General features: G+C 40.2%; 1 protein-coding gene across 1 annotated transcript; it reads left to right on the plus strand.

Moving 5' to 3' along the window:
* Window positions 1–435: 435 nt before the first annotated feature.
* On the plus strand, window positions 436–11,757 carry LOC142421190 (butyrophilin subfamily 2 member A1-like). The gene is made up of 11 exons (XM_075525727.1): window positions 436–508; window positions 2,500–2,850; window positions 4,104–4,388; window positions 5,718–5,816; window positions 6,218–6,244; window positions 7,063–7,140; window positions 7,405–7,431; window positions 9,639–9,665; window positions 9,907–9,927; window positions 10,114–10,140; window positions 11,204–11,757. Exons 1-11 carry the CDS (start codon window positions 436–438, stop codon window positions 11,755–11,757), a joined length of 1,569 nt encoding a protein of 522 aa, XP_075381842.1.
* Window positions 11,758–12,599: the final 842 nt, after the last annotated feature.

The raw sequence follows: 12,599 nt of genomic DNA on the forward strand, positions 1-12,599 counted from the left end.
GTTTGGGGTTTTTTTACGATAAGAAAGGAAAAGAAAAAAAAAAAAGAGTAATCTGCTAACATCAAAAGACAAGATGAAATGCTTTAAACTCCTCACTGAAAGGAAAAAATTGCCAATGAATGTAATAAAGGGTTTCTGGAAGATAAAGGTAAATATGGACAGCTGAATAAAGGAGGCAAAGAGTATAGTTCTTTTGGATCATTTATGTAGTTAAATTTGCTAAAATGAGGAAAGGTCTCCTGCAATACTCTCTGCCTTTGACAGCATCAAACGCATTATCTGTAAGTTCATTCATATTTTTCCCTATTATTTTATCTCCACAATTACGCTTGTTATTTTGCATTGAACATGTGAAGAGACCGAAGGAGTCACACAGGAATTTCATCTGGAAGCTTTGCTTTTGGTCCTGTGGATGATTAGGAAGCCTGGATATTGATGGGTTCCCCCTTTTGGTGGCTGACAGCTATTCACATACTGACTTTTCAATGCAGATCATGCCTGATTACAGGTAAAGATAGTTCCATTTTGAATATATTTTAATGAAACAGCTTATTTCTGCCTACGTTCACAAAAATGTAAAAGTCAAAAGTAATGAGTACACATCTTTCTTCTTTTTAACTTAGATGACATAAACCGTCAAATTAAAACACCAAAGAAGACCCTCGTGCAGTCTGATATGTGTTAAGGTACCTGAGACATCTGTGTGGGCTGGAAGATATGATAGGGCTGCAGGAGACTTATAACCCTCTAGACTGGTGAATGGAGGCCAGCTGGGAAGCTCTAGGGTAACTCAGCACTAGACAGCTAGGTGTAGCCAACTGAATTGTGCCCAAGATTTTGGATTTGGCTCGCAGATTTAGCTGCCTACATTTAGCTTCTGAGAAGCAGGTGTCTTCATGCAAGCTCAGCATCTAGGATAAGATTCAGTTGCTCATGCATTGGCATCTGCTGCTCTTTTAGATACTGTAGGGTCGTCTTCTTGCTTCTTGATGTTCCAAAATAGAACAGACCTATCATGTAGCCTGTGTCACATTTGCCAGTCCTGTGTCTAGAGTACCTCAGGGCATCAAAGATGGATGTTCCTACCCAATGTTCCTACCCAACTGTATCCTACCCAATGAACAGACTCAACTGCCTACTGTAGAATGAACTGAACCAACTATTGGCTAGATCTCCATTGACTATAGTAGGAATGTAGTCAAGGCAATGATTGAACTGGAAGTGCCAGGTCAGTGGCAAGTGTGTCTCTCAGTTTATTCAAAGATGGAAGTTTTGCTTTTAGTGCTCTTGATGATTAGGAAGCCTGGACATCTGTTTTTAGGTTCCCAGTTCTGGACCTTAATCCCACTCCCTGTGAGTTATTCAGGTGCCGAACCACAGACACCTAGTGCCATTGTAAATGCGTTAGTGTATCTGAGATTTCCTGTTAAATGGAGCTGGCAGATGTGATAGAAGATCAGCATAGACTGGGGCCCTTTGGGCTTGATCAGATGCAATCCCATACAGCATATGAAGTGACATTATATTTAATATTAAATATTTCCTTGGTGTTTCATGGTAGATTTTTAACTTGCCATAGAATAAAGTCAAGTTGCTGTGATATGAATTCTTTGCAAATCCATGTTGGTTGCTATTTATTTTGTTACTTCCAAGAGCCTTTCTTCCATTCTGCTAGCTTCCTTAGAACCAAAATGATAATGACTACTATAAAATGGCCTGGTTTTCCCTTTTAGTCCCTTCCAAAGATGTATGTTGTGGGTGGGATTCATCTCACCTATCTTTAGAATTATGAAAGCTGCACATCTAACTTCAGTATAGCAACCCTAGAGTTCACCATTCAAAGAAAAGATCTGGAAGAGAGCGCCATTGGCCCTTTAACAAAAGCTGATCTCTGAAGCTGCCTGTTTCTCCTCATTCCGAACCGAGGACATCTAGCTCAGATGTCGATGACCAAATCATTGTATATGCAATTCAGGTGCCAATACATAAATGTCTAGTGTCCTTCTAGGCACTGCTGTATTCTGTTCTGTTCTCCAGCTGCTCCTTCACGTGAGTGCAGATCTGCTGCAGGTTGTATGCTACATCTGCCAGCACCATAGGGACGTCTTGCATACCTTACGACATTTCAAATGATACTAGGTACCAGCATTTGGGCAATTGAATCCCACCTTTACATTCCTGTTAGATAGATCCTACATCCTGTATTTGACCTTTTGCAGACTTCTCAGTGCTCACCCATTTTCCACGATTTCTCAATAGCCCTTACTTAATGACCACAAACTTGCTTAAGTTAGTTTTCAAAATGCTGAAGGATAAACTCCATGAGCCTCACATAATGTGAACATTACTCATCTAAGTAATCTGCCATGTTATTTTTCAGGGTTCTTCTGAATTCCTCCCCTATTGACAGTGATATTGGTTCTCTTGGTTGCCTGATGTAATGTCACAAAAAATGTGATATGGACAAACAGAAATAACTGCCATTTTATCTTTACATAGGTCAATTTATTAGCTCTCCTCCTAATAGTTCCATCATTGGAGTCATTGGAGAAGGGGTCATTCTGCCCTGCCACGTGGTAGCAGATAACATTCCTGAGGTATTCTCTGTCCAGTGGATATTTCATGAACAGTCTCAAAAAATAATGGTGAGCAGATATGATGGAAAGAATAAAAAGGAGAAACAAGATGAGAGATATCAAGGCAGAACAGAATTCTTCCACAGTGAATTTAGAGTTGGCAACATGTCTCTGCGCTTGAAGAATGTCAGGAGCTCTGACAAAGGATCATACACTTGTGCGGTCTCTTTCAATGACACATACCATGATGTGTTGATTGAACTGCAAGTGGCAGGTCAGTGGCAATTCTCTCTCTTTTTATTCAAAGATGGAACGGAACAGAAACATGTATATCCATCACTGACTGAGGGAACTATAATATAAATTTAATATAATTTGACACATAAAATGTCTTGGGGGGGGTGTTTGATTTGAGTTAGTTTTCTTTAAATTAATGGCTATAACTGATATTTGAGGTAAGTTTTAGTTCTGATGTGAGATACCTTTATTTAGGTACCCAAACACATGCAGCTGTATGTGACTTGAGAGTACAATCTCCCTTCATACTCGATGAAAGCCCAGTCAGAAAGTTCAGGGAACCCTGCAATTATTCAGCTGATCAACATAAAGTTAAATTTAGATTTCTACTGTGCAATCAACCATTACTGAGCTGATTGTGCAGTTTCTCTATGGTCAGCATAATTAATTGGTTCCACCCCAATACATCACTGCTTACCTTGCTGCCTACCCACAGCCGGAGCACAAAGCAGTAGGTAGGCCTTCATTGCTCCTGTATCTATTTTAGTACCTTAATAGATACCAGCTTCATGGGTAGCTTCAGTTAATGTGGTTGGCTTAGAAGTGGACATGTGTTCCTCCATGCTTTCCCTGCTCACAGGAACCAATTTCCACTATGTAGGTATTGTGGCATCTCATATTGCAGCTAGATCCTTCTGAATATGTCTTCTTAGCTTTAGAACTCCAGATGGAACAACGGTTTAACATCTAAGTAACCCTGCAAGTTAGTCTTCTGAGATCCTGGGTATAAACAATACATTTTTTTTGAACTGTACACCGGATCTGTACCATGTCAGTAACAGTTTTACTTGAAATGATTAGCCTGAGACACTAATTCTGTTTTCATGTACAGATTGCACTAATTGTTCATAGGTTTCCTGTAATCCATTCCTGTAATCCTGTAATCCTTCCTGTAATCCATCATAATTATATAGATTTTTTTTCTTTTTTTACAAAGTTCTGGGAAATTCCACTGGCAACTTCATTCCAGAATAGCCATCCCCACCTAGCTCTGTTTGCTGTCATCTCCATTAAATTGTTCCTTATTCTCAATCTGATAGACTCTGAATTGATGACCATTAAGAAACTTCAGGACCCCAGTCTCTGTCACAGTTTAAATTCAGAAAAATCTTTCTATATACTTCCATACAAATATAAATATTTAAAAAAAAGTGTTGAATTCAAGATAAACCAGACAATTTCCTGTTCTCAGTACTGGTTGAAATGGAGAATACATATGCTTTTTCTTAGCTAAAGGTGGTGTGCCTTCCATTTTCCTGAGGAGTCACATGAAGCAGGGCATTGGCCTCACCTGCCATGCAACTGGATGGTTTCCTAAACCTGAGGTGATCTGGCTGGATGGCCAAGGACAGGTCCGGAAGGAACTATCGACCACAAAGATGACAATGATGCCTGCAGGCCTATACAGTGTCGTAACTTCCATGAACCTAAAACCGGGCTCTGACATGGAAGTGTCCTGCAGGATAGTCAACAATCTGCTAAATACAATGAGCGAGTCTCGAGTCCTCATCTCAGGTGGGTGAGCTCTGTAGTCACCTGCTTGTAAAATTAAAAAGAGAGACTGTCTAAATGGCATGGGTCCCATTTTTATGTCATGAGCTGGCCTGAAGATGTATTCCCAGAATCAGTGTTGGAAAATGTTCATGAGAGCTGCAGTCTTCCTCCACCTTTATTTCTAGTTGACTGCACAGCCTTCAACAGTACCTAGTGAATCAGTTTCTCCTTTTAAAAAGGGACCAGGTAGTATCAAGACTTTCTGTGTTCCCTTCTTCAAATTTAAGGCAGTCAACTTGTTGGAGCTGAATTAAAACGCATTAAGAATACAACTGCATACACATATAAAAATGACATATTTCCTTAGCGATGGTCAAACACTCTAAAGGCTTTCATTATCCAGAAACAGATTACCAGTCCATTTAATAAGATGTGCACTGGTGGGTTTCACAGAGCATAGCTGAAAACAGTACTTGCAGTCACAAGAGTTAAAGTGATAATTTCAACATCTCACAAACGTTTTTAGTCTATGTTTTTATCTTCCCTCTTTTTAATATGTGCATTACTGTGTAATCGTGTGGATAATGTCATGCCTCCCCATACTCTGTAAAACTTTACACATTTCTGTTTGCTGAGTATATAGACGAACATTGGGTAGTCTGAAGCAAGCCTCCTAGGGCTGGACCCCAAAAAGAACTTCAGCACCACAAAGCCAATGTCTAGGTCTGGAATGGGAACTAGAGTGCAGTGTAAACCTCTTGAAGAAGTGTGTGAGGGAAGTCCCTTTTGGGATGGCATCAAGAAATCCCAGAACATTAAGTGCAGAGGTACCTGGAAAACCTGTTACTCAAATAGGAAATGGCCAACATGGGGAATGTCTTAAATCTTATTCTCCTTCTTGGCTTATGCACTGTACTTGGCAGGATGAAGCAGATATTCATTGAATCAAATTAAACAAGAGTGAAAGTGTCTCTCTTGTCCAGTGGTGATGGTGTCTTCCTTCATTCCATCACCTGCTCAGTTTAGCATGAAACACAACGCATCCATGAAAAAAAACTGAGACAAAAAAACAGCCGGTATTGCTGCCTTTCCCATGACTCATGAACTGTGGAAACCTGTCTACCTATTTCAGACATCTCTTTCATAATTCTGAATCTGATACCCAGAGAAAGAGTCACCCTGGATTAATCCTGTGCCACAGGGCTAGATCTCTTCTTCAGCAACATTACTAGCAAAATTCAAGTAAAATACAAATTCACCACCTCCTCAGATGTATTGTCTGCATCCTAAGTTATAATTGTCTTTATGTTTAAACATTAATAGAATAACTCCTTTTGGTCATTTTTACAGATATTTTCTTTCCCTCCATTTCCAAATGGCTGATTATCTTCTTGGTAATTTTATGTCTTAGCATGGTCCTAATTTCCACTGTATTTTCTAAGCTGAGAAGTAAGTATTTCTTTATATCTTATCTCAGTCAACATATAGAAATATCATAACAGTTCATATTGAAATCCATGACTGTAACAAAAGCTCACAAGCAAAATCACCAGTGATTGTTTAATGATCAAATTCAGGAAATTGAACAAAAAAGGTGTGGGAAAGTATACGGTCTGAATAAGAAGGAATGCAAATTGCATGTCCTTACCTGAGACAGCTTTACGTCTGACAAGAGGAGCTCTGTGAGCTAAACTACATATGTAGTTTCCTCTCTATAATTATTAGGGAGATAACTCCAGAATGTTGCTAATGACAGAAGAGTTTAAAGGACAAATCAAAGATTTCTGATTTCTGTCAGTATTACTCTACAAAAACCTGCAATAAAGGGGTTTTTGCTCTTTTTTTACCAGGTAATCACAAGAAAACAGTTAGCTCAGGTAAGTAATGAGGAAGATTAATATGAAGATTATGACAATTTGTAAGTTGGAAGGTTTGTTTATATTAAATTACAGAACTAATTAGCAGTTCTAGTTGCCTCCAAATGTTTTGTTGTTTTTAATTTTATTTTTGCACCGCACAATGTAATAAGTTCCCATATGAGGTTTTTTCATTTGTGCTTTATAAACAGTCTGTTTCCTTCTTTCCTTAAGCTCTAGTCATTACTGTATGCTGACTGACATATATGTCATACATATTCAAGCTTTGTTTGCAATTGTTCAAGAGTTAATTAATTGATCAGAAGCATTCCTCAGATTCTTTAGAAGAGGAAGAACTAAATGAATGAACCAAACAGTCAAGAGCAATTCAAGGATCCAACTCAAGGCCATCTCAAGACTCTGAAAGCAACTTACTCTTTGAATATATTTGTTTGGTACTCACCACCTATGTCTGTACTTGAAAATAAAATGGACCAGTTGGCATAGAATCATAGAATGGTTTGGGTTGGAAGGGACCTTTAAAGATCATCTAGGCCAACCCCACTGCCATGGGGTGGGGGGGCATGGGATTGTGCTGAATGTGGATCAGCTCATGTGGATTGTGCTGAACATTCCTGTTCACCAGGACAGAGTAACCGCAGTCAAACCATTTATTGGCAATGGCCCTCGCCTCATGTTGTCGCCTAGATGATACCTGCTTATTGTTACGGAGAGTACTAATTGACCCATGCTATAACCATAGCAGGGATTATTCTCACAAATGAATTGCATGAATAATTTTATTCCCTGAGGCACATCTGGTTCTGTTCCCTGACCAGATTTGGCAGTTGAGGATGCACATGTCCATGGGGCCAGAAAGGATTTATTCCTGGTCTCTGAAGCTCAGTTAGGCTATGGTTGGGACAAGACTTGCCTAGGAAGGACTGGGTGTCTCAGAATGCTACCTCATTTTTTGTGAACTCCATTAGAAATGAGACATGTCTTGGTATAAAAACTAAGAATTCTTTGGACTAACAGGAAGCCTTGGGAAATTTATTAGGTTAAATTAGATTGAAGTTTTAACCCCACTTATTTCTGTTTGTATATAAAGTACACTGTTGTATGACAAGGCAAGTTTACAAGAATAATTAACATTATGATTAATTTTCTTTATTTTTCAGTAAAAGCAAAGATGGACATGGAAGAAGGTAAAAGTGCTTTGTATTTGAAATGATGCTAAGATGTTCAGAGATCTCAAAGACGTAAATTCAGGGAAACAATATTCAAATGTTGATTATCAATATAGCAATTGCAGGAGTGGCAGCCCTTTTCAATATGTGACAGTGTTTCAATATATGAAACAGTGACAACCACACATCATATCCCACATGAGGCCTATTCTCTTGTGAAGACTGCAAATGTTTACAAGGAAGTAACATGGGCCAGCAGTGACCTTTTTGAAAACTCAACCAAAATCTCTGCTGTTGGATGGAAAGCTCTTAGCAAGCTTCTAGCACTCCTTCTCCTCCTGGTGACCACTCTTCTGCCTTTTTCAAGATTATTCAGAACTACCTTTAGTCAGCTGAGTAGCCCTGTAAACCCTGTGAATTTTATTTATGGATCTCCACTGGGAGCTTGAATGCCTATGGCTCAATTCTCTTGTGTACAAACAGGTGCCTTGGATGATTTGTGATGTCCTTGGTCATCCCACTTATCTCCTAGCTGCCATCCTGGAAGGAAGCAGATACCTCATTGATCTTTGATCGTATCTGACAGATACAATGTGAACTAACAGAGCTTCTATAGGACACGAGAGATCCTTTAGACACCTACATGCCACTTGGGGAACCCCAGGGCATCTCAAATGCACTAGGTACCTATGCATCTGAATATCCCTCTTAAATGTGGTCAGTTAAGGCATGATCTAAATAGGCTTTGAAAGAAGACCTCTACCAGCAATACAAATAAGTCTTGTTCCCACCCTGCTTAATGAGTTATCTAATAATAATAAAGATGAAATAATAATAAAAAATAATAACTTGAGTTATCTAAATATAATAAAGTTGAAATAATGTGATACATTCATGGGTTAAATTGTTGAATTGGATTTACATGTACTTAACTCAGAGCTGTTGACCGTATAATCCAAAGATGCACTTGCTATATGGTTACGCGGTTCATATATTGGTATTGTTGAGTGCATTAAGCCGATCTATCAAAGAGCTTACATTTCTTATCTCTGTACTGTCTTTTCTAGAAAAAAACCAACTGAAGTCCATGTTAGGTACGATGCTTTTGTTGTTCATTGTGTTTAATTGTCTTTGTGCTAAAGTTATGTCCACTTTGGTTTTTTTTCTGAGTTGGTTGCTTTGTTTGTTTATTCTGCTCTGATTACTGGGTTTGATGGCACTGTTTAATGTCATTAAGCATTTAAAATGAAATGCAAGGCTCAGCTGAATCGAATAATTTTCACATGAAAAACTCCAGGCACATTCTGAGATATTTACTTTTCTTTTCTTTTTTTTTTTTTTTTCAGAAAAGAAAGGCTTTAAGTATTGTAGAATTTGTGTGTGTGTGCTTAGCTGTAAAACAATCTAGTAGAAAGTATGTTGGAAGGATGTGTTTCCCACAGAAATGACACAAGTTTAAGGCTTTATGAAATGCAGTACGAAAGTCCACTAAGTAAATTTTAACTTCCAATTTATACCCAATAAGTACTCTCTTAATATTATTTCTCTTATTCTATGTGCTGAACTTTTCAGAAGGAGAGAAAACCAAAAATCGAGCAGGTAAATCTCATTTTCCTAAAATATTTATCGAGAATGGATGCTGTCCAGCCTCAGTGAAAATAAGCTACTCGTTTAATTAGCTTACTTTTATTTTAAGTGACTTATCAGAAATGTTATTAGAGGTGATTACAGGGCAGAGGCCAATGGTAATTACTTCTCTACCTACACGTGCAGGATGCATTGTACCTTAGACCCTGATGCCGGTCCACTTACATCTCTCAGGGCTCTGCATTAGGTTTTTTCTCTCCCTTGTGGTTTCATAGAATCATTTAGGTTGGAAAAGACCCTTAAGATCATCGAGTCGAACCGTTAACCTAACACTACCAAACCCACCACTAAACCATGTCCCTAAGCACCAAATTTCACCTGGACACAACTGCAAATTTCACAGAACCCAAACTCTCAGCTTAGCTTTCTCATTCTCTCCTTCCCCTCTTCTCACGTTACTAAGAAAAAACTATAATTGCTTTTATCCTGCAAGTTTAATGACAGAAATCTCCCACATAAGTGAACACGCTGTTCCCAAAAGGAACAACTGGGAATGTAATTCTAATGTCTTTCTCACAAATGTTTTTTCATTTTTGCCTTGAGTTTTTACATCACTCATTTATGCTATTCCTTTTCAGTGAAGTCCAAACTCAAAAAACGCTTTGGTAAGAAAACATATTTTATGCAAATCTGACATTCTTGTCAAGTTTAGAAACAATAACACAAGTCTTCAGGTTAGTACGTCTATGTTATCCCTGGATTTGAAGCCAAGTAATATAGTGAAATATCAACCTATGGACAGGAATAGTCTCCTGTTCACGCGTGGGGGTTGGCCTATTTTGAAAAACTGGAACAAAAAAGTAAAAGCAAACAAATGTTAGTGACTGGAATATCTTTACCTTTCAGAGCGACTCAAAGCCGAACTGGGTAAGTGGTTTAAAAATGCTAGTAATTAGAAGTATTGGTGCGTTAAGAGGAGGAAGGTCATCACTGATGCAGAATCACAGTGATGCCAGGAATTGCACACTAGTAGACTTCTCAGTATTTCAGTCTGAGAAGTATCTAACTGCCCTATAAAAACATAATACAGTAATGTCCATTTCCTTTCTGTAGATTTCTGGGAAGCCAGAAGCCACGCAGGTAAGCTGGCAGGAGGAAGGGTGTGAAAATACAACGGCCATCTGTCCAAGCTACCCTGAAATGACCATGCCATGATGTTAGAGATATACCAGCTGAGCTGGAGTCACAGGAATACGCCTGGCTTGGTTAACAGGAAATGAGGCTGGGATGTGGCAGTCGGGAAGACTGAGAAAAGCAGTTGCTGAAAGATGTCAAAGTCTGGGGTGGGGTGTGGACACAATTCTGGAAAGGACAGATGGCCGTATGGAAAAGAGAAAGAGAGATTTCTTGTAAAGCTTGTGGACTTGTGCCCCGAGAAAGGACATGGCTGTTACAGCTCCAAGGTACCTCTTGGTTCATCAGTGATTGCATGCCCTGCTCTGGGGAATGTTTAAGTTCTTTGTTGAATCGTGCCAGGACCACTGTCGTGGTTTAGCCCCAGCCGGCAACTAAGCACCACGCAGCCGCTCGCTCACTCCCCCTCGGTGGGATGGGGGAGAGAATCGGAAGAGCAAAAGTAAAAAAACTTGAGGGTTGAGATAAAAACAGTTTAACAGGTAAAGCAAAAGCTGCGCACGCAAGCAAAGCAAAACAAGGAATTCATTCGCCACTTCCCATGGGCAGGCAGGTGCCCAGCCACCTCCAGGAAAGCAGGGCTCCACCACGCGTAATGGTTACTTGGGAAGACAAACGCCATCGCTCCAAATGTCCCCCCTTCCTTCTTCTTCCCCAGCTTTATATACTGAGCATGACGTCATGTGGTATGGAATAGCCCTTTGGTCAGTTTGGATCAACTATCCTGGCTGTGTCCCCTCCCAGCTTCTTCTGCACCTGGCAGAGCACAAGAAGCTGAAAAGTCCTTGACTAGCGCAGCAACAACTAAAACATCTCTGTATTATCAACACTGTCTTCAGCACAAATCCAAAACATAGCCCCATACCAGCCACTATAAAGAAAATTAACTCTATCTCAGCTGAAACCAGGACAACCACTCAGACCCTCAAACGCTTCAACCCATTGCCCCATGCGGAGAGAGGTCCCTGAGCCACTCTACTCATCAAATGATTCTCGTTTTCCCCTCCAGTTCCCATTACTGTGAATCCTGACTGCCGAGTCCTGGAGCTCCAGGTGCCAGGGGCTCCAGGTGTGGAGAGCCACGCGTCTGAACCTGCTGGCCCAAACACTCCCTCCACAGTCCCTATCCTGGTGGCAAAGGAAGGGTTTGCAGCTGGGAAGCACTACTGGGAGGTGGAGGTGGGCCAGCAGCAGGACTGGGTGCTGGGGGTGGTGAGGGAGAAAGGGAGACAGGAGGAGGAAGGGGAGGACTCCTGGGGAGGACTTCCTGGGGAGGACTACTGGGCTCTGCACAGGTCCCAGGGAGAGATTTTCTCTAGCGAAGGAGACCGTAGGATTGAGAAGCAGCAGATGCGTAATTCCGTGCTTGGTGTGCTTCTGGACTTGGAGGAAGGGCAAGTGAACTTTTATGAAGCAGAGCAGATGGCTCTCATGGTGAGAATGCCTCTAAGGCTTGGAAAGGAACCTACAGAAATGTTTTACCCATTTCTATCCAAAAGGGAAGGGACACTCACACCTCTTATCCACCCGGTCTTAATCCCTGTCCCTTTGGAGGCACTGTAAAAGGAAATTTTGAATCAAATGGGTTGTAGAATCAAAGTTCTCTGCCAAGAGGTCAGGGTTGAGAGAGGGAGAGACTAGAACGGCTTAGGACATCGGTAATTATCAAATAAAGAGAGTAGGACTGTGGCACAAAACAGGAAAACCTGAAAAAAAGGGGAGAAAAAATGAGAGAAAATTACAGTGTCTCAAAATAGGGAAAAAATGCCCTTTGAAGCAAAAGAACTTTTTAGTATTATTTGTTCTCAACTAAGGGAACAGAGAAAGCCTCTAATGATTGCTTTCTGGTGCAGAATATTATCAAGGCTGTGTGTGCATTCCAAGATGTGTATAAACCATCACCAAAAAAATGCACTATTATAAGTAAGTCCAGGACAAAGAGAAAACTTCACACCTCTTATCTGCCTGGTCTTAATCCCTGTCCCATTAAAGCTTCTTTAAGTAGAACTGTGAGATCTAATGGATTAGGGAAAGACAGTTCAGTGGAAAGAAGAAGGGAAAAGTTAAATGTCAGACAACAGTAATGCAAAATTAAAGAAGAAGAAACCTGAGGCTGAAATGGGGAAAAAAATTGAGAAGGGAAAAAAGAATCAGCTAGTTGAAAGAAGATTGGGATCAGATTCAGAAAACCCTAGGCAGGAGTCTGAGTTCCCATTACAGGTCATGAAAGTCTTATCAGTACAGCGGTGGTTTCAGTTGCTTGAAGATAGAATTGTAATTATGCGATGCTATATAGCCTGTCTTTCCTTCTTCTCTAGGAACATGACTTGTACTCCATGTTCTGTATTTATGTTAGGTTGAACGCCATCCTTAAAGTTAGAGAAGCCAAATTCTACCATTCTTGT

The sequence above is a fragment of the Mycteria americana genome, chromosome 27, assembly GCF_035582795.1.
Source record: "Mycteria americana isolate JAX WOST 10 ecotype Jacksonville Zoo and Gardens chromosome 27, USCA_MyAme_1.0, whole genome shotgun sequence".
NCBI lineage: Eukaryota > Metazoa > Chordata > Aves > Ciconiiformes > Ciconiidae > Mycteria > Mycteria americana.

Bases quoted from the DNA above. Each gene is read 5' to 3' on its own strand.
- LOC142421190 (XM_075525727.1), top strand. From the start codon at position 436: ATGGGTTCCCCCTTTTGGTGGCTGACAGCTATTCACATACTGACTTTT. The intron at 4,389-5,717 runs GTGGGTGAGCTC...TCATTTTTACAG, and splicing joins GTCTCGAGTCCTCATCTCAG to ATATTTTCTTTCCCTCCATT. The intron at 9,666-9,906 runs GTAAGAAAACAT...TTTACCTTTCAG, and splicing joins CAAACTCAAAAAACGCTTTG to AGCGACTCAAAGCCGAACTG.